At 41.5% G+C, this 21,679-nt stretch overlaps 1 protein-coding gene across 5 annotated transcripts in view; it reads left to right on the top strand.

Annotated features, from left to right (window-relative positions):
* Positions 1–21,679, top strand: part of DCLK2 (doublecortin like kinase 2) — an 85,487-nt gene that overhangs the window by 10,833 nt on the left and 52,975 nt on the right. For all 5 annotated transcript variants that reach the window (XR_007245597.1, XR_007245596.1, XM_048509159.1 and 2 more), the window contains exons 2-3: positions 480–814; positions 19,252–19,354. Coding sequence is in view for 3 of the 5 variants with exons in the window: in XM_048509159.1 (XP_048365116.1) it covers positions 480–814; positions 19,252–19,354 (438 nt within the window). In the remaining 2 variants the exon portion in view is untranslated. The remainder of the gene's footprint in view (positions 1–479; positions 815–19,251; positions 19,355–21,679) is intronic.

Here is a 21,679-nt window from a genome sequence, read left to right as displayed (position 1 = left end):
GAAAAGTTATGCAGATTATGTAGTTCTAACAATTGCAAACCCACAACTATTAGTCAAACACTTGATGGACCAGATAGAACGATATGAATCATTAAAGAAATTTAATTGGTAGAGCCAGCAGGGCATCGTGGTTAAGAGCAGTGGACTCTTAATTTAAAGAACTGGTTTATTCCCCATTCCTCCACATGAGAAGTGAACTCTAATCTGGTGAACCAGATTTGTTCCCCACGCCTCCACATAAAACTTATTTGGTGACCTTGGACTAGTCACAGTTCTCTGCCTCCTACCACAAGGTATCTGTTGTGGGGGGTGGGGAGGCAATTTTAAGCTGCTTTGAGACTCTTTAATGGTAGAGGAAAGAGGGAATAAAAACTAACTCTTCCTCATCTTTTAGATCAAAGTGCAGAGCTTGGTTCTTGAAAGAAAAATCTATCAGGGTTATCAAGTAATGTAATTTCTGCCTTTTCATCTTTCCCCAGGTGAAAGTTATGTATGTGCATCCAATGAACCATTTCGGAAAGTTGATTACACTAAGAATGTTAATCCAAACTGGTCAGTCAACATAAAATCTGGGTCATCTCGATCCCTTACATCTTTGACATCTGCAAGAAGTGACGCAAAAGAGAGTAAAGACTTCATAAAGCCCAAACTAGTAACAGTTTTACGGAGTGGAGTGAAGCCACGGAAAGCTGTGAGAATTTTGCTGAATAAAAAGACTGCTCATTCCTTTGACCAAGTTTTGACTGATATAACAGAAGCTATTAAGTTAGATTCAGGAGTTGTCAAGAGAATTTGTACACTGGATGGTAAGCAGGTAAGAAAAAAATATATTAATAATGGTTCATTTTTAAAGCTATGCTCTGAAATTTACTTGAATGAGTGCAAAAACATGGAAACTTTTATCCCTACAAGGTACACTCATGATTTTCTAAGTTGACAGTGCTACATATGTTAATATGTGGGCTAGCTTGACAGTTCTTAGTGTCTTTTACTTCTTCTTCTTCTTGGGCTGTATTCCCCTTGAGGGAACAAAACTGACTTTGCCAAATAGCTTGATTTTGGGTATTTTCAGGGGTAAGCGTCTATTACTTATGGCCCTTAAAATTATTTGCAGTATCAAGAGTTCATTCAATAACTGATGCATCTTAACGGGTTTATTGTGATTTAAGACTTTGTTGCTGCATCTGAAAAAGCAGATCCTGCAAAATTTATGCCATTATAGAATTTAGTCTTAATAGGAGGGTATCCTTCTTCCCTCCCTCCCTGCAATAAACACAGTTATTCTTGTGTAATTACATTTTCTAGAGCAGTAACATCTGCAAAATCTTATCAAACCCACCAGGTGTTCCTCTTAGAAGTGACTCAGAATTAACTTCCCTCCACATTTGAGATGTACCCAAAACTCACACAGACTCTTATGCAATGCAAGGGGTATTGTTTGCTTTCTTAAAAGTAAAGAGGCTTCCTGCCTTTCTGAAGTAATACCCAAACAAAAGCTGAGATAGTTGTGCTATTTTTCTGCTTTCATAAGGTCTCCAATTACCAACGGATGGAAATTTTTCTGTTTTATTCTCCTAATGGGCTAAATTGCTCATGCCTCCAAATTTGCTTAAGAGGCAGATTTTGGTCGTGTTCCTGGGCTGTTGGCAGGGATTGAAAGAAATTGTGAGAGGGAAGCATTTTCTAAATGGCTAATTGTCTTCCTTTTTTATTTTAGAAATGCAGTTCAGATTTTACAGTTGGAGAAATCATATAGAATCATATGATTGTATGATTCTGTGTATTATTATGTGATGTCCTCTTTGACCTTTAAACAAATAAAGGCTTGATTTAAAAAAAACTAGATATGATTTGTCATTACACATTATCATATTTTGTTGCAGTAACAATTATACTGCTTTGAATGGTTAGTATTAGCCAAGTCATTAATACTTTGTTACTTTAAATAAAAATCTGCAAGAAAAGCTAAACATATATAATATTTTCGGTACTAAACCCCCTGAATATATTGATGTATAAATTAATTGCTTGTGCAAGCACTGGGTCATTTCCAACCCATGGCGTGATGTCATATCACGATGTTTTCTAGGCAGACTATGTTTATGGGGTAATTTACAATTATCTTCCCCAGTTACGTACACTTTAACCCAACAAGCTTGGTACTCATTTTACCAACCCCAGAAGGACAGAAGGCTGAGTCAATCTTCATCCAGCTAACTGAAACCGACTTTCATCAGGATTGAACTTCGGTAGTGAGTAGAGCTTTGACTGCAGTACAGTAGCTTACCATTCTGCACCCCAGGGCAATATATAATTATTGAACAATATAATATTAAATATATAATTTTATAAATATATGTGAGCGTGTGTATGTGAATATGTGTACGTAAATGTAAATAATATAAATTATATAAATTATAAATAAATATAACTAATTTAAATAATGTAGTAGGCATATTTCTATGAAATTATTCTCCTGTAAAAGGGTTGTGCTCCCAAGTATACTTCCTAGAAATCAGGTTCCATTAATCTTGTCAGAGGGATGAACTTGTCTGTTCAGTACTGGATTGTAATTTGAAAAATTGATTTTTATACATCATTCTATGAAATAATCTTATTACTTGATCTTTTGATACTTCTGGTATAATAATTTCTTTGTGTGATGGTTAGCACAAATAGTTTTTTTATAAGTTGCAATTTAGGAAGTTAAGTCTTGCTCAATGGAGGGTGAATAAGTAGTAACTCCAACTGGTCAACTTGCAGTGAGAAGAACTGAAGTGATGGGAAAAGGCTTAAACCATAGTTTGCTTAGTACAGTTGCAATACTGTTAAGGTTAGTGAAAATTGTAATTTGCAAACCTGCTTCAGAAATAGATTCACATTTTGTTTTTCGGTGATTTCTTACCTGTTTATATGTTCAGAGATAATAAGCAGGACCCTGCAAGGACTTACAGGGGTTATTTCATTTTCCCTTCCCCATAGCTACTGCTACTATTACTGCTACTATTACTACTACTATTATGATTATTATTGACTTTATAGGTTGGCCATTCCTGTCAAGACAGGCCCATCCTTCCCTCCTCCTGACTATCCCCATAGCCTTCCCTTTCCCTGCTTTCATCTCTTCTTTCCACTCACCAACCAATCATTCTTATATGTTCTCCCTTTCCAGCCATCAACTTTATTATTTATTTAGTTCATTTATAAGATTTTAGGTACAGACTGTAGTAATTAGAATGTCACCTCCCTTTTATTCTCACAACACTTTTGTGAGGTAGATTAGGCTAAGACAAAGACAAAGATTAGGCTAAGACCTGGCCCAAGGTCAGCTGGCAAACTTCCATGGCAGATGGGAGAGTTGACATTCTAAGTACTACAGCATACTGGCTCTCAATTTTCATGTCTTTCTTCCTCCTGACAGCCTCTCCCGGTAAAATAGCTTTAAGGTGAGTAGGCAGTAGTCACCTGCGCTAGGCCGGCATGACCGAGCCAAGTTGTGCAAATTGCCGCTGGGCCCAGGGGACTTGTGTGGTATCAGTTTGTAGTAATTACCACATCTGGATGAATTGCACAAATTGCAATTACAGCAAGCTGCCTGGTGGTTGCTTCCTCCCTAATCCCAGTGAGTCTTCCCTCCAAACTAGGAGGGAAGGTAGCAGTGATGAACTGGAAAGCCAAATAACCCCAGAGAGAAACCTTGTCCTCTTGCCTCTCTTTTACTGACAGAAGCCAAGGTTTGCACACTGGTGATATAATTATGGTTGCATAGCTAGCCCCATAATAGCCATCAGAGAGAATTATTTTAAGCAACCTCCCAAAATATTTTTAAAGGCTTCGGATATGTCTGGCCATGGCTCCTGTCTCTGGATCTAAGTATCCACAGGAAGGCCATGTTGAGAATTAGATATATTGATACTTAACCATGGTTATTTTTGTTGTAGTTTATGTTCCTTTCTGCAATTTTTAGTTAAAATGTTTTGCTGAAAGAACTGCCTACTTCCCTCTTTACAGACCAATATCACTTTTTTTGCAGTGCAACTTGTGCTACAATTTTCAGTTCAAACTTTATGCTACAAGATGGTTTGTTTAGCTTGTTTCAGTGTCTTCCTTAATCGAGTTTCTGGCATTTTTTTAAAAATAAGTTTTAGGCAACGACTTTACAGAATAAATAGCAAATGAAAAGGTCTACCATCTGCCATTCTGGTATCAAATCATAGCTTTGGAATTTAAATCTTGCATATATATCTTGTATCCCACGGTGGTGCACAATTTACAGATAATTTATTCTGGGCAAACCTATTCAATATTTTCTTGCAGCTGTCCTGAGTCTGCATAAGATTTGCATAACAAGTTTCTATTAGTTTGGTTCAGTTCCTAGGCAAACTGTGTAAATTGGGTAATATTGCCTCTTTAAGTTTAGACATGGGTCTAAGATTGCCCAGCCAGCACTGATCAGCTTCTGCTCCACTCTGCCCAGCCCTACCTTGGATGGGGCCATTGTTGGGCTGTTCCACCAGAGTCGACTTTCCAGTCTGGCCCCCAAGAGGAGGGCTCCAGGAGGACACCAGTGATCCAGAGCAGCTTCCAGTCAGCAAGGTCACCTCCACCACCCACAACTCCTTCATTGCCTGATTGATTTGGAGTTCCCTGCTGTCCTACTGTCAAGCTGCCTTAGTCTCCAACAGCTTTGGGGTTTACCTGTAGGGCTGTTGAGGAGCCTCTCACCACCATACAGCAGATTTCCCTTTCTCCCGCCTGTCTTACCTTTGCCATGGTTCCAGTGAGGACCTGAGCAGCTGTTCCAGGGCTAAGACTGACCCTGATCTCTTAGCAAAGGTAATCAACCAGAACAAGGTACTTTCTAGCCTTAAACTGTATTGAAATGGATCCAGAAGATTAGTCTGCAGCTGACCTGCCAATATCTATCTTACCATCTGTCTGTGACATTGGTCAGTAATTTTCTGGGTCTAATGGACCCCTGGCAGATTTAAGGTATATGCACTATAGATTTTGTGCAAAGCTCTAGAGGCAGTACTTCTAGCAGAAAGATACTAACAAAAGTCTTAACAGTTACATGTCTACTTAAACTGTACCCAGCTGGAGAAGCAAGTAAATGATCTTGGCTAGGTGTAGGAAGGCTCCAGAGTGCAAGTGCTTGGGTGCACTACTCCAAGGAAGTTATCCAAGGAAAAGTGATGAGAGGGAGCTGAAAATATCTCAGATATAGTAGCAATCAGTGATGAGGAATTGGATCAAATGTTAGAGATTTTAACCAGCAAAACATTTCGCAAACATGTTGTAGTGTGTTACCAAGCAACCATCCTCAGCAAACAGGGCTCAGGACTGGTTGACGGCTATTTGGCAGCCACTGCAGTTGAATGCTAGTTAAACTGACTCTTGACAAAGAAGAGGTGATGCTGGTTCGTAAGGGCTTGGAGGGTTTTATGCTTCTCAGTTCTGATGGGGTTAAGCTGATCCTCAGTTACATGTCTAGTTAAACTGTACCCAGCTGGAGAAGCAAGTTAATTCAGCTGCAAAAGAACAAATACACTTTTGTTCCATCACCATTTACCATGGAGGATTTTTGGTCCAGCTGATCTGGCCACATGGATCCAGTGTTTAGGCTGTTGCAATGTGTTCTACATCAGGAGGGAAGATGGCATCGTATAGCATGATCTGGCCAGTTCTTGGAAGCTAAGCGAGGTCAGTAGTTGAAAGGGAGATCACCATGGAAGGCTCTGTAAATAATGGCAAACCACCTCTGGTTCTTTCTTGCTTTGAAAGCCCCTTGCTGGAGTCACCATAAGTCAGCTGAGACTTGACAGCACTTTACATATGCACAAACATCCAGTGTGCTCTACATGAGACTGTCCTTGAAGACCATGTGAAAATTTCAGCAGGAGCAAAGCACTACAGGCAAATAATGGTTGGAAGCTAAGTGAAATGCACAGTAGCTCTGCTGGTTACTGTTTAATTTCCAAGTTCAATTTAAGGTGCTGGTTGTTACCTACCAAGTCCGTCATTCTTAAGAAACAAATATCTGTAGAGCTGCCCCTCCCAAGACGTAGATTCAAGGGGATGGGGGGGGAGGGGTGCACGATGCACCTGGCACTTGCCCCAGTGGGGGTGTGATGAGGGCGTTCCAAGGGCGTTCCAGGGTGGGACAGGGCGGAGGATACACCGGTGCACCAGGCGCTTCCCCCCCTTGCTACGTCTCTGTCTCCATGACACCTTATCTCATCTTAGTAAAGCCTTTTAAATGTGCCACTCTGCAAAGGAGTAGCACCTGCTGTTACCTGGGCATTTTTTTCATGCGGTTTACAGCTGGTAGAATGTCCTGCCTAAGATGGTCACAAGGGCTCCCAAACTATTACCATCCTATGGAATGGAACTATCCAGGGGGGTATTTTTACAGGAGGAATATTGTTGTAGGTTTAATTACTGCTTTCTATATTGTTTTAGAACTTTTAATTGCATTTATTGTATTTTCAGTTTTTAAGGCTCTGTGAGAAACTGGACAAGTAAATAAAACTAGTAGAATAAAAGAGAGGGTAGATAGTATGGTAGAGTGTCTAAATATGAACACCATGTACAGTTCTTGTATTATTTCAGTATTATGTAAGCATGCCATTTGTGTAGAAGAAGATAAGTATCATTTTCAGAAATCATAGATGTTGATTGAAATATACTCTTAAGAAAGGAATGAAAATGTGTTTTTATTTTAGTGAATTCATTAGATTTCCAGACAACTAAACTTATTTAACATGCAGAAAACTAAACTGAAATGTGAAGAACACTAGTATCAGTGAAAATATCTGAATAGTTAGAATACTATGCCTGCCTCTCTTCCAATTCTTTATTTAATAGTGGAAGCTGAATAGGAGAGAACCATTCAAGGTCAAAATATCACTCTTGTCCATCTATATATATAAAAAGCTAACCGTGTATGTGTTGATGACAGGGTACCTCAGTAACTGCTGGGCCAATTCCTCTGAAAATTCCCAGCCACTATAGTCAGTCAGGCGAGAGTGTTCTTAGATGGTCACATACCTGAAATTTCACACCTGGCCCAGGTAAAACGCCTTTTTCCTGGCGCTCCCTGGTGAAGGACAGGGAGGGGCCTGTGTGTAACTGTCACTTTTAGAATGTTCGTGCTGCTTTGAATGTTCACTCAGACGGCCAGATATGAGCCCAGGTGAAAACAGTACATAGGCAGTAACTCGAGTGGAAGTGAAACACATACACACACATACACATGAGGGAGAGGGAAGGAAGGGAGGAGAAGAAGAAGAGGAGGAAGAGGAGTTTGGATTTATATCCCCCCTTTCTCTCCTGCAGGAGACTCAAAGGGGCTTACAATCTCCTTGCCCTTCCCCCCTCACAACAAACACCCTGTGAGGTAGGGGGGGCTGAGAGAGCTCCGAGAAGCTGTGACTAGCCCAAAGGTCACCCAGCTGGCGTGTGTGGGAGTGCACAGGCTAATCTGAATTCCCCCAGATAAGCCTCCACAGCTCAGGGCGGCAGAACGGAGAATCAAACCCGGGTTCCTCCAGATTAGATACACGAAGCTCTTTAACCTCCACTGCCACTCGAGAGGGAGGGGTGGCATCAGAGATGGGATCCCAGCAGGTTCTCAAGCAGGTTCCCAGAGTAGGTTACTAATTATTTGTGTGTGCCGAGAGGGGGTTGGCCTAATTGGTGATTTTAAGCCACCGTGACTTTTGGTTCTTAGTTATGCCCCCTCCTCTCAGAAGTGCAGTGCGCATGGAATCTTGGAAGCTAGTCTAGCAGGAGGTGCACCGGTGTGCGTGGCAGCCTGGCGCCTTGCATGCATTCTGCTTCCCCACCCAAGGATCACGGGCTTGGCAGAAAGGCTGTGTCCTTGCCACAGTCTCCCCCTGCCCAGGAATGCCCTGCCCTGGAATATCCAGCCACGCTTCCCATCGTGCCCTCGCTCCAGCTCCCATTGGCGCATTACTATTAGTTCTGGAATCCCATCACCATGGGAATCTGTTACTAAAAATTTTTGGATCCTACCCACTGGGTGGCATGCAAAGGGAAGAGAGGGAGGGAGAGGAAAAGGGATGAGTGGGGAGGCATGCAAGGGAAGAGAGAAGTGAGAGAGGGGGGGGAGACAGTGAGGGGTGGCATGCAAGGGAGGGGAGGCAGGGGGCCCAACATCTTGATAGGACCCACCCACCCCAGCTGGAGGGAAAAGGGAAGGGGAGGGAGGGGAGGGGTGGCATGCAAGCGGGAAGAGAAGTGAGGGAGGGAAGCAGAGTGAGGGGTGACATGCAAGGGACCGGGGAGGGAGGGGCCCAGTGGCATCCTAGGATTCCCCTGAATACTGCGGTTACAGTTAAGAAAACCAGGCAGCGACACTCAGGAGTAAAGCTCAGGGGTACAGCCACCATGACATACCTTTGAATGGCTGCGTTGCGCATACTCTCAGAGGAGGTTTCCCTCAGAAGCGACACCCATTGCCACAATGTCAACCAAACTTGCCTCCTGTGGCAGGTAAAGGATCATGACCAGCCAGCCTAGATGTGTGGGAGGGGTGCCTTTCCATCCCCCCCCCCAAGGAATGTGGGCACACACATCACTGACATCGCACAGTATCAGGCTGCGTGTTTGCATGAGCATGTACTGCTGGCCTCTGCAATTGATTTGCTGCTACTGTTACTTTCCCTTTTCACCACAATAAGCCACAGCAACGCGTGGCCGGGCCCTGCTAGTTTTCTACTAAAAATACCACGAGAATTGCAATGAAAGAGTTCTTAGGATATTAGTGTCTTTAGCTTGTAGTATGTAATAGAATCCTGAAATTTTTTCCCATCTTTGAATAAATGCATTATTTTCGTCCGATACTGTTTTAATTTATAATGTTCAAAAATGAGAACCTTTCTCTTCCTTAGGGATATTGGATGGCAGCCTACAGCAACGAATTCAGTGATAGATGGTTAAAAATGTGATTGTAAGTTATAATTGAGCTGCACTGTTGTGGAGTTTCTGAGCTGGCTTCGACCCATGTAGAGTAATTTGTAATAAACTATCCTCCAGGTACTGATAGCATAGATCTACATGGCCAGATAAGCTGAGACAAAGTAGTAGACTGATTTTCTTACAGCAACATTAACTTGCTTCTTCACAGTGATAGTGTTTGATCAATTTCACTCCTAATTCAGTGTGTTAGCTGGACTCTGTCAAAGGCCTCAAGGCCAAGACCTCGGCCTTCCCAGTCAACATTATCTCCTTTTTCTTGGGATTCAGTTTCAGCTTGTTCACCTTTAGCTGATTGACCTCAGCAATCAGGTGTCAATTCTCTACTACAGCATCACAGGTTTTATCAGCATATTGCTGCTTACTCAAAAGCCTTGAATGATTTCCCTCTAAGGGTTTTATGTAGATGCTGAATAGCCAGGGATAAGTCCAAGCTTTATGTAGCCTCTCAAAGTATGTCCCACACCAGTGGCAACTGATCTGCAGTAGCCTGATACTCTTATGGCTATGCCATGCTGGCTCTGTGCAAATGGTATCACCGTGAAAAGTTTTGAATGAAAAAGGTCATGGTGACTATTGTATATGAACCAAGTATTATTATTTAATACCACAAAAGATTCATCTCCTTTTCAGAAATCTGTGGTGATTCAGAGGCTGGCTGGCTGTGAGAGATCAAGCAAATTTAAAGTGTGCCTGCTTTATTGATGATTCAGCAACTGGTTATATCATCAGAATCTGGACAAGAATGTTAGTAACAGGAAGGGATGATACAGAATGGATCACATCCTGCCCTGTGTAATTTTTGATAAATATGGTGTCTGTTTTCTGACTGTAACAGCAGCATGTGGTCTATTTCAGACTTAAGTATATATACATTTGTGAAGAAGCAGAAGGCTGGCTCTGAAACATAGTAATTTCTATCAGACCAGATTGAATAACCTCCTTTATTCCAGAACATGAATATTTTCTGTTTCCTGGTGTAGCTGGTAGAGGCATTTTGTTTGTCTTGTTTTATGTTGCATTGTTTCTGTTTTCCCTGCCTTAGTAAATTCAGCTAGGTGTTGTATTGCAATGAATTAGCAGAGTAAATAATATAGCAGAGATGCAAGTGTGTTGTTTTGTAGAACTTTACTAGATAACAAATAAACTTGCAGTAAATATAGGAGCAGCAAATGCAAGTGCTCTCTCTGGGTATCTGTGACTGTGTGTCTGCCTCTTCTCTTTTACTGGAAAAAGAAAGGAGGGTTTGATCTAGGAGCATATTTGAGTCTAGTCATGTGACTTCAGCAATTAACTCTTTCTTGGCTTGAGTTGTCCATTGACTTGAGTTGTGCATTGCTTGTTACTTTTAATTTCCTCATTGTCCACTTGAAGCTGAGTAATTCTCTAGTAGTCATTACTTTTGTCTTCTTGATGTCCAGCTGTAGTCCTGCTTTGGCATTTTCTCCTTTAACTTTCAGAGGTAGTAGTTTCAAGTCTTGCTATTCTCTGCCGTAATGCAGTATCACAGGCATAACTCATTTTCATTCCACCTTCATCTAAATCTAATCCAGCTTTCTTTATGATATGTTCTGCATACAGATTGAAGAGGTAGGAAGCTAAAATACAGCTTTGTCTAATACCCCGTTTAGAAAGCTGTATGTGCATTAATAAGTAAAAAAGCCTTGTAATACTTGGCACCTGTTGGCAGACACCCTCATTTATCATGGGAAGGAATAGTGGAATGATCTCCCCAGAGATTCTTGGCATTTTGTGAAGGATTTTAAAGTTAGAGTTATACAGAGATTTATCTGTCAAGTGTATTTGAGATTCTTAGTTTTTTAAAGTACTTAATTCAGTTCTCAAAAATCATGTTCATGTTTCCAATGTGGGTAATATTTAGCTTCCTATTTACAAATAACAGAAAGTACCTTAAATCTTTACATATGCATTAAAATAATCAAATGCACATAATCTCTTATGTTTGTATTCAACTGTCTTGGTTGTGTGTATTCCGTAGTCCTCTGAACAAGGATAACCAACCCATTTTTGGCTGAACAGCCTTTTTACATTGTCAGATTGTGTTAGGCTGCTTCCAGGCACATTGCCAGGTTTTTTGATGATCAGACAGCAGAGCAAAGATTCAGACATTTTGTTTAATTTCTCAATCATGTTACATTCCCATGGAACAGCAAGGTCATTACTGCCCTTCGCCATTGCTGTCTCTCATCATTTTCAAATAATACTTTCCTAGGACAAGATAATTAATTAAGAGCATTTAATAAGCTTTCTGCATGCACTCCCCTCTTACCATCTGATTGCAATTGAAGATATTTATTCATATTCCACTTTACCAGACTTTTGTGTGGTCACTTTAGGCTTTTGGTGTGTGTTGGAGTGCACAGGCTAATCTGAATTCCCCAGGTAAGCCTCCACAGCTCAAGTGGCAGAGCAGGGAATCAAACCTGGTTCCTCTAGATTAGAGTGCACCTGCTCTTAACCACTATGTCACTGCTGCTCTCTTTGGGGATGTACTGGGAGAGATGGTCCCTTAGATATGTGGGCCCCAGACAATTTAGGGCTTTTAACCTTGAACCTGATTTGGTACTTCACCAGGAGTAAATACAGCTGGCTAAGCACTGGTTGGATATGGTCCACCTGTAAAGATGTTGCTTTTTCCTTTCCCAGCTCTTGCGACCTTGGCAACTCGAGCATTCCTCGAGTTGGGCTGTGTGCCCGGTGAGGCAAGCTAACCTTGCTACTCCTTATCTATGTTTGTGAAGCTAGTTTTGAGTCTTTCATGGGAACCTGTCTGGGGGCTCGAAGGAGGGGGGATTCAGACTTGTAAAAGCAGTCTGTCTGTTTGGGAAAAGTCAGATTCAGCATCTCGTGTGTGTGTATCGTGGAAGCTTAAGAATAAAGATCCTTCAATGGTTACTCTATTCTGGTCCTTTCTGGTTCTCTACACCACCACAGTGTCCCAGCAAGGACCTGTGCTGCTGCATTTTGTGCCAGTTGGAGTTTCCAGAGCAGGTCCAAGGGTAGCCCCACATAGAGTGAACTGCTGTAGTCTATCCTAGAGGTGACCATTACATGGACCACTGTAGCGAGATAAGTGTGGGACAAATAGGGCATAGATGATAAAATGCCTGTTTGAGTCACCTGTGCAACTTTAGGAATCAAGGAGCACCCCTATGCTCTTCACAGTCAATGCAGGTATCAACTGCATGCTGTCAAGGGTCGGTAATTGATAATCCCTGTTTGTCTTGACCCAGCCACAGGACTGCTGTCTTAATTGGATTTAATTACAGTCGGCTGTCTCTCAACCATTCCACCATGACCTCCAAACAACTGGCCAAAATAGGAGAGGCAGCATCAGGATGACAGTCCATCAGCAGATAAAGCTGGGTGTAATCTGCATATTGATGACAGACCATTCCAAACCTCTGGACTAGCCCTGCAAGAGGGCGCATATAGATGTTAAACAATATCAGAGAGAGAATTGCCCTTTGTGGGACTCCACACACCAATTAGTGGCATGTGGTGATTCTCTCCCTGATTTCCACCCTCTGTCCCCAACCCTGAAGAAATGAGCACAGTCACTGTAAGACTGACCTGCAAATCCCAGTGTTGTCCAGGTGGTTGGTCAAGATGTCGTGATTGACCAAGTCAAACACTGCTGTCAGATATAACAACAGCAACACCGACCTGCCTCAATCCAGGTGCCTCCACAGGTGCCTGCACAGAAGTCTTTTGTGAGGGCACTCAGAGCTGTTTCTGTCTCATGGCCAGTGCAGGTTAGAATGGGTCCAAGACTGATGGTTTCTCCAGAAAGGCCAGAAGCTGCTCCACAGGATAGGAATTGCTATCCTTATTTATAACCATAAAGGAACTGCTTTTTTTTAATTACTTGCTTTGGGGCATTGTATTATTCTTATACCTCAACCAAGATGACCAATGAATCATTTGGATATTTGAAGCACTGGAATAACTATTTTTCCTTGCGGTCCTTTTCTTGAGGATACTGGGATTATAAGAATTGATTTTAAAGCCTGTGTACTTTGTAGCTAAAATAAATTGATTATAAATGCTTACTTTTTTTCTTTCCTTTGCAAGCATCTCAAGTCATTAATAAATGCGTGGTGCTTTTCATTTACACAAGGCATTCTAACCGATCTTTGTAAAACTGTAAAGTTTTTGATTAACTTCCTAAATTATCATTTATTAATATTTCAAAAAACATTTAACACCCTGCTACCTATCAAATTTGACAACAGAATAGGCTCACGTGGCAGAAAGGACTGGCAATACAGATTATATTTCTGAAATTTTCAGCTTCTTTACTATTCAGTTTCAGCCTATAGAGAGCTTTTATTGATAAATTATTGTTTAACAAATAATAATTAAACGCACACTACCATTTTCCTTCCTTTTTGCAAAGTGCACATATTGTTTTGGGAGTAAGCAGCTATGCGAGGAAAGAGAGCTGTTAATCAGGGAGGGATACATGTGTCCTTTTAACCTCCATCCTAGTTTCTAAGTGTTTTTTTTTTAATTCAAGCCTATGTTCACTGGTAGCAGATATGAAATGGAAATGAGCTGTTGACTTATTTCTGCATTAGTACTGTCCTTGCATTTTATACTTTGCACGTCTGAACTCTAAACATGACGGTTGCAGATTGGTTAAATGCAACATGAATGTAAAATGAATTTCACTGAGCACGTTGACATGATGATGTGTGTATTCTTCACATCAGAACACTCAGAGGATGGAGGTTGGGAATACAGTACATGTTGGATAAATGGATAACTCTTTTGCCTCTGCTTCAAAATAATCAGTTAAAAAGGGGAAAAAATAATGAGCCCTCAGCCAGGCAACTGCTTCATGTTCTACTAAGAGTGATGTTGTGTTGTCCTGGAGGAAGATTTGACGCTTATCATATTGGAGTCAATAGATGGCTTTGTGTCTAAATCTAGCATGCTGTCCCCAGCAGGTCACTGATGAACTGTTTCAGTAATTCATGCAGAGTGAACACTGCTTCACTCTGAGTGTTTCTGCTTGAACTAGTTGTCATTGCTCAGCAAATCACATATGCAGGCAAACACATTTACAATTATTATTGGGGGTGCAGTACACCCAAGCTTCCTTTCTTTTGTCCGTTTGGCCAAGCATTTCCTGTTTCAGAACATCAAACTGCATCCTGTTTTCTTGCAATGCCTGAAATTGAATGTGATTTTGTTAAGAAGAAGAATTTTGCTGTCTTCCCTTATTTGTTTGGTGTTTGATTACAGTCAAGGTGAAAAGCTTCTCTTGTTACCATTGAGGCTTTCTTCCCTTTTTCAAGAGGAAACACTATCCAGTATTTGTCATCTAACAGTACAATTGTGTTTCTGTTTACTTAAGAAGGAGCCAGATTCATGAATCTGTTGCTGTGTGACTGTACCTTAGAAGAAATATAGCTATCCTGGAACTGGTCCATTCACTTCAGACCCTAGATGCAAGCTTTTGAATGTATGAGAATACTGCCGTTATCTGGGATTCGGTTGTCTCATAAGTGAAAAGAGCTGTGATACGTTATACCTGCGGAAAAATACAATTTAACTTGCTTCAGTAGAAGATTCCAAAAAGAGATTTTTATTTAATGAGAAGATGCAAAATACTCATTATCCTTGTACAGAAGACTTTAAAATATATTCCATGTGTACATTTAAAAATAATGGCATTCTCACTCATTCAAAAAGAATGAACTGGTAAAGCATTTTCAATGTGAGTTTGTGGAGCATGTTTATCCAGTACCACATCGCCCTGTACCACATAGATTCTTCCCCCCTCCACACCAGGATCCCAATCCATTTATAACCCAAGTACTGAATCATTTACTCAAGTACTAAGTAATAATTTGTATATATTCTTCCCAGTTTTTAAATAATGTAAATAAAGCTCTTTTTTTTAAAAAAAACTATTCATAGCGATATATCTTGGGGACACATTTTATTTTTATTGCCTTTCTACCACTGTTGTAAAATTCAGGGTAACTGCCTGCAATATAGTACACACAAACACAGAAAATGAGACAAGAAAGGATGAAGAAAAGCATTCAAAATCTGTGACCAACTCCATTATGGAAAACAGAGAATGACATGGGCCTAAGATACGTCTCTTAAACATGGACATACAAAACAATAGCCTTCCTGCATCAGTAGGTTATTTCCTCTTTTTGTACTTTGTCATAGGTCCCTTCCGCACATGCAGAATAATGCACTTTCAATCCACTTTCACAATTGTTTGTAAGTGGATTTTGCTATTCCGCATAGTAAAATCCAGCTGCAAAGTGCATTATTCTGCATGTGCGGAAGGGACCATAGTATGTGGCTTTCCTTTTTGGTTTTAAAAATTGACCTATGTAACTTCTAAATTAGCAACCATGTGCCTTGCACTGTTCTAATCAAAGGGCCCCACAATCTGTGTTAAATAAGAGCATGCATTCAAAGAACAGATGGCGTTTTAAAAGTTTGGGCATAGGGATTTTCTTGGTAATGTTTTATTGTGTGCTCACTCTTTTTCTGACTTCTGTATAAAAACGAACTGTTGAAAACTCACTGCTGGTAATATTGCTTGGCTATGGGTGAATTGCTTTCAAAAATAAATCCTCCTAGAAGTCATTTGCATTATATAGAGGAGGTAGAGTGGGGAGGATTTTACAAGAAGGAAGTATTTTTTCCTGTATGGAGTGAAGGTTTCCTGCTGATGAGGTGGGCTAGAAAATGTTATGTAAATGCTCTTTTGTACTGTAGCTTAGTTGAAGTGAATTAATTTTGTCCTGAGAAGCTGCCTGTATAGTCATTGATCATTTATCATGAGCTAAAGCTCAGCGGATGCTGGGTGGAGAGAATGTACAGTAGTGTCTTTGAGCCTGACAAACAAATACTCAGTGCTGCCTATTACAGCCTACAAGACAGTCTTACTGTAAGTTTAGCCTGCTTGTATCTGTGGCTTAGCTGCCATGACAACTGCACTGCTTTCAAATGCCTTGTAGAAATGATCGGTAAGAGTGGTGAAAGTCATTGATATTCTGAGTGTTTTTCTACTGCAGGCAACAGGAAGCCTTCCCTGTACTCAAGCCAATGTTTACTACTATGGTGGACATAATACATGCAGACTTCATTGTTGGACAGCTGTATTCAATTCTTATGAAGTCTTCTTGTCGTCCTAACCTTTCTTAATTTGTCTGTTTTTCTGTCATCCATTTCCCCTACTGCACTTACAATTATATGGAGTGTTTTATTATTCTGAGGAAAAATAAAATAGTCAAAAGCAATATTTTGGTTTCAGATATTTTAGTGCTTTTGTTTTCAGAAACAATTGTGCATTGCTTTTTCAAAAATAAGCTCTTTCACCCTTCAATCGACCATCTGCTGCTTAACATTAAGCTGTACAAAGAATGCTTGTTATTTAATCATGCCGTGAGATAAATTGTCACTTACAGATCTATGCTTTAGTGAAGGGATATCAGGAGCTCCAGATCCTATCATGATAACAGCAAATTAAAATAAAAAATCTCCCTTGGTTTCACTTGCTGTACAAGTGCCATTGCTTGGGTACAGCTAAGAGCCAGTACAGATGTAGTGAGCATGAGGTTTGACAGTCTTTTACCTGGGGTTGATCACGCTAAAGAAAATCATGCTGTTCCCTGTCTCTCTTCTCTCTTATTTGATTGACATTAACTTTGGCAAAGGTTTACTGACTTCCTCTCTTAACTAACATTTTTAATAATTTGATTATGATTAGTGCCAGTTTTGCAATAGTTAAGGTTGCTAGTGGGGAGGCAGGGTAAGTGATGATGACGGAAACATTTTGGCAAGGCGGGCACAGAGATGGTGGATTCATGAGCTGCTATGGATAGCATGAGACATTAAGGCAGACCCCTGCTACGAATGCTTGAAAAGCAGCAATCATGTCAACAGCCAGAGGCTTAGCAAGGGGTGAAAGCACCCGGTGCATTGGTGCGTCCCATGCCCCACTCCTGGAACGCCCTCACCCCACACCCCACAGGGGAGTGTGCCCGGTGCATCACGCGTGCGTCCCGTCCCCTTTAAGCTACGCTTCTGTCAACAGCAAAAAATGTTGGAGTAGATCTAAAAATCTGCACTCACACACACACGCACGCTCTTGCAGGCAACTTAAAGTCTTGACTGAAGTTAGCAATGGGAACCTGTTGGGTTGTATTTTCTACTTTAAATCTGTATTTTATGTGTTTTTTTACTTTAAGAAGAGTTTGAATTTATATCCCACCTTTCTCTCCTGTAAGGAGTCTAAGGCCCCTTCCGCACACACAAATCAATGCATTTTCAAACCACTTTCACAACTGTTTGCAAGTGGATTTTGCCATTCCGCACAGCTTCAAAGAGCACTGAAAGCAGTTTGAAAGTGCATTATTCTGCATGTGCGGAATGAGCCTAAGAGTGGCTTACAAACTCCTTTTGCCTTCCTCTCCCCACAACAGACACCCAGAGTTCCTAGAAAACTGTGACTGGCCCAAGGTTACCCTTCAGGCGTCATATGGAGGAATGGGGGCTTAAGCCTGTTTCACCAGAATAGCGTCTACCTCTCTTAACCACTGCACCACACTGACTCTTTATAAGCTTTTTGGGGTCTCTGGTGTGGAAAAAATGCTAGGACAAAAATGTTAGGAATAAGCAACGTTATTGCTGGACCTCAAGTAACCAAACAGTAGATATTTGCCATGTATTGGAAGAGTTACATTATGTTTACAACCATTTGAAGAGATGTTTACAGCCATTTGAAGTATGCAATGCTCCTCCTTCTCTACTTTGTAAAGAGTATATTATCTTTGCATCTACAGTTTATGGAGTGGAGATGTTTGTGACTGGAGTGCTGAGGCTGCAGGGGGACTTGTGGGATTTCTGAGAAGACAGGAACTGTCGTTAAGCTAAGCTGTTTGTACAAAATGCTTTCTGTGCCAAGTACCCTTTTGCCACAGTGCCGGTTACCAAATCCCCTTTGTGCTTTGTGTTTGCACTACAGGAAGTCTCAGTTACATGCTCATACCCAATCATCCTTATTGATCGTTTATGTGCTGGTGTAAGCTTGCTTTGATTTCACAGTTTGACTTTTATGATTGTAGAGACGAGGGAGAAATGGGGAGGGGACAGACATTTCTGGCTCTCATTAAATGGGAAATATATAAGTTGTTTTTGCAGAAGAAATTTTTCATTGTCTTTGGTGGCGAAACCATGGTATAAGGATGTTATGGCCATCCTGTTGGTGCAACTGAACTATAGGATTATTTTTTTTCTGGGTATGAAGAGATAATCCATGTAAATACAAATAAATACAAATACAAATAAATTTGCTTTTGCAAAAGTTCTCTTATTTCATTTTATTTTCTGGATTTTGTAAATGTCGTAACAGGGAAAATATATTAAGCACAACAAATCCACTTGCAGTTTTAACTTAGTTATGATAGGCCATTTCCGCACGAAGGCGGAAGCGGCCGGGTCGGCGTTTCCAACGCTGGGACCGTCCACACGGACGGTCCTGGAAACAGCTGGGCAGCCGGAGCTGCGGAGCGCCGGCGCCCGGCCGATTTGAAGCATGTCCTCGGTTTATGGCACGTACGCCGGTGTCTGGGGACACTTCCCCTGGTTCCTGCACGCCTGCTCCAGCCGGCGCAGGGCAGGGGTGCGTGTCCCCAGGCCTCGGCGACGCTCCGGAGGCCCGGGGACAAGGTAAGTGCCAGGTAGGTGGAGGCGTCATGGAAGCTGCTGCCGCCACTCGGCAGCGGCTTAATGCAAGCCTTTCCCCAACAAGAGCGCTTCCAAGCGCTCTGGGGAAACGCCGTTTTCATGCGCGTAGGCGCAGCTGCAATGCAGCTGTGCCCCCTGTGCGAATGGCGGCCTGGAGACGGCGTTTTTGCCGTCTCCAGGCCGCCATTAATTGCCCATGCGGAAACGGCCTTAATTTAAACATTGTCATGGTAGCTGCACATATATTTGTAATTTACTGTAACTTAGACTTGATGATTCTACAACATTATGCTTCTTTTCTGGCCATCTGTTGGGAGGATTTTTAGAGTCTTTCAAATAGAAATTTCTTGAGAAACTTATCTCTTTGCCAAAGATTTGTAAACTTTGAGGCCCATGAAGTAGTACTCTGTGTTGTACAAATGCAGGAACACAGCATAATGTGAAAAAAATCCCTTCCTCTAGCATTTAAGAACTAATATGTTTTGGGATCTTTTTTTTTTTTAGGTTACCTGCTTGCAAGACTTTTTTGGTGATGATGATGTTTTCATTGCTTGTGGACCTGACAAATATCGTTATGCACAAGATGATTTTGTTCTGGATCACAGTGGTAAGTGTGTGCTTGCTATTAATTCTAAGAGTTTGATCTGATTCATGTATTACTAAGTGATGAAATGGTTGCCAAGTATCTACTTTTGTATGACATAGCAGTAATGACTGAAGAGGCTTACCATGTCGATTGGAAGTTATTTCCAAATATGTAGTTTGAAAGAAAACATAGTGCTTTCATGGAACGTAATCAAGTAATCCAGACAATGCAGAAAACACAGTGCTGTCATGGAAAGTAATCAAGTAATCCAGACAATGGAAAGTAATCAAGTAATTCAGACAGTCAGAATGTTCCATTGCTGTATACATCAATGCTGTCGTAAGGCCCTTGACCCCTGTGGTGGAACTGTCCCATTGACCTATGGACTCTGTTCTGCTTTGCCCTTATAAGAGGCTTCTGAATACTAGCAGCTGTCCAGATCTCCACCTGGCATGTACTATAAAACTTTTCCCAATGCTCACAGGGGCTTTTCTCTCCCTCTTCAGTTCAACCACTTCCATTGCCTGGCCTTTTTAGGAACTACCTGCTGAGAAACCAGGGGCCCCAGCTTTCCCTTCCTGCATTGTCGTTCTAAGGTTTTGCCTAGCACCTGTGTCCCAGCATCTGGTTTGCCCAGGGACATCTACTACACTTATTAACTATTGGAGAAGTAGCAACTTGCCAGTTGACTGCCCCTGTCTTTCTCATCTTGCTTTTAAAAAAATAGCATATCTGAAATTTTGAAGATCTCTGGTGTACAACAAAAAAATCTATCCGCATTAAAAAATATAAAATATTTTTATTTAAAAGAAAATGCCCACAAGCATATTCTCATCATCAAGAGACTGAGCAAAGGGGTCTAGAACAAAAGTCCATTTATCCACAACTCTATTGAAGCTTGGCAGTTTTTAAATGAAATTTTATTGGTATGTTGGTAAAGAAACCCATGTAAAAATGACCTGATTTTGCCAGGATACCAAGCTGTTGCAAAATTCCCTGAAGAACCATCAGAGCTATTTTTACTTGGATCATCTTTCTTTCTATCCCCTAAACTACCCAACCTGTGAATAGTTATGGGACCAGTTTAAAACAAGGCCTCATTGTTCAAAGTAAATATATAAATCTGTATTTCTGGGTGGAGGGCATTGTATATGAAATAAATGGAATGAAGATTTTAAGGAGATGATGTTCCTTTGTCCATTATACTTAAACATTTGTCCATCACGTTCTCTGTCTTCCCGTCCCCAATTTCAATGCTTCTAGCAATTTTACATTTTTAGTGCCTTATATAAAATTACAGAGAGAGGGAGATCTCAGATCCTGGTTCTGTCTTTCATAAATAGATTTATTTGACCTTTTATCATCACTGATAATGGAAATCTGGTGCAAATCCATATGCAAAATATGCTGTCTGTAAAACATTGTTAAGGCCGTTTCCGCACGTAAGCTACGCTTTCGGGGGGTGCGTCGGCGTATATGACACCGACACCTCGACCGGTATAGTTCTCAAGACGGCGAAGCGCCAAAGGTTGCCGTCGCCCGAACGCCTTACCTTTCCTCTGACCTTCCGGCGCATCGACCAGGCCAGGGGACACCCCCCCCCCTGCCCTGCGCGACAGCTTTGGAGTCGCAGGGCACGGGGGGCATGTCCCCAGGCCTGGACAACGCGCCGGGAGGTCAGAGGGAAGGGAAGGCATTCGGGAAAGGGGGGGTGGCGCCTTCCAGCCATGCGGGTGGAATACAGTGACCCAGGGACGCTAAAAACAGCGTCCCTGGGGAGGGGTTTGCATGGCCACCGCTGCTGCACCGCAGCCGAAGAGAATGTCAGATAAGGGTTTTTTTCAGCATTGCTAGGAGAAATAAGACTGGCAGGTTTTTCCATTCAGGTGTCAGCTCTTTTCAAGTTTTATGTTTTGGCACTCCTATCCTGTGTATCAGGAGAGCAAGCTACACGTGATCATTTCAGTATGCATGATCTCCATTTTGTCTGAAAAGGGTATCATGCACTTTTTGCAGCTCCAATACATGCAACTGAAAAACAGGATTTTCAGGGATATGCATTGCCACATATTGAAACTGCAGAATATGTGTGTTGTCCCTTTCCAGTAAAATGGCAATTTCATGTACTGAAATGATTGTACACTGTTTTCCTGATGTGCAAGACAGGAAGTGCCAGAAACATAATGCCTGAAAAGGCTGTAAGGAAAGTGTGGATGAGGAAGTCCATTTGTAAGTAAAGCTGGAATGTGCTTGTTGTCACACACACACACACACACACACACACACACACACACACACACACACACACACACACACACACACACACACGAGTTTGACTGGAGAAAA

This window comes from Sphaerodactylus townsendi, linkage group LG10 (genome assembly GCF_021028975.2).
Source record: "Sphaerodactylus townsendi isolate TG3544 linkage group LG10, MPM_Stown_v2.3, whole genome shotgun sequence".
Classification (NCBI taxonomy): Eukaryota; Metazoa; Chordata; class Lepidosauria; order Squamata; family Sphaerodactylidae; genus Sphaerodactylus; species Sphaerodactylus townsendi.
The sequence above is the reverse complement of the archived record's forward strand: the minus strand, read 5'-3'. Positions and strand labels throughout refer to the sequence as shown.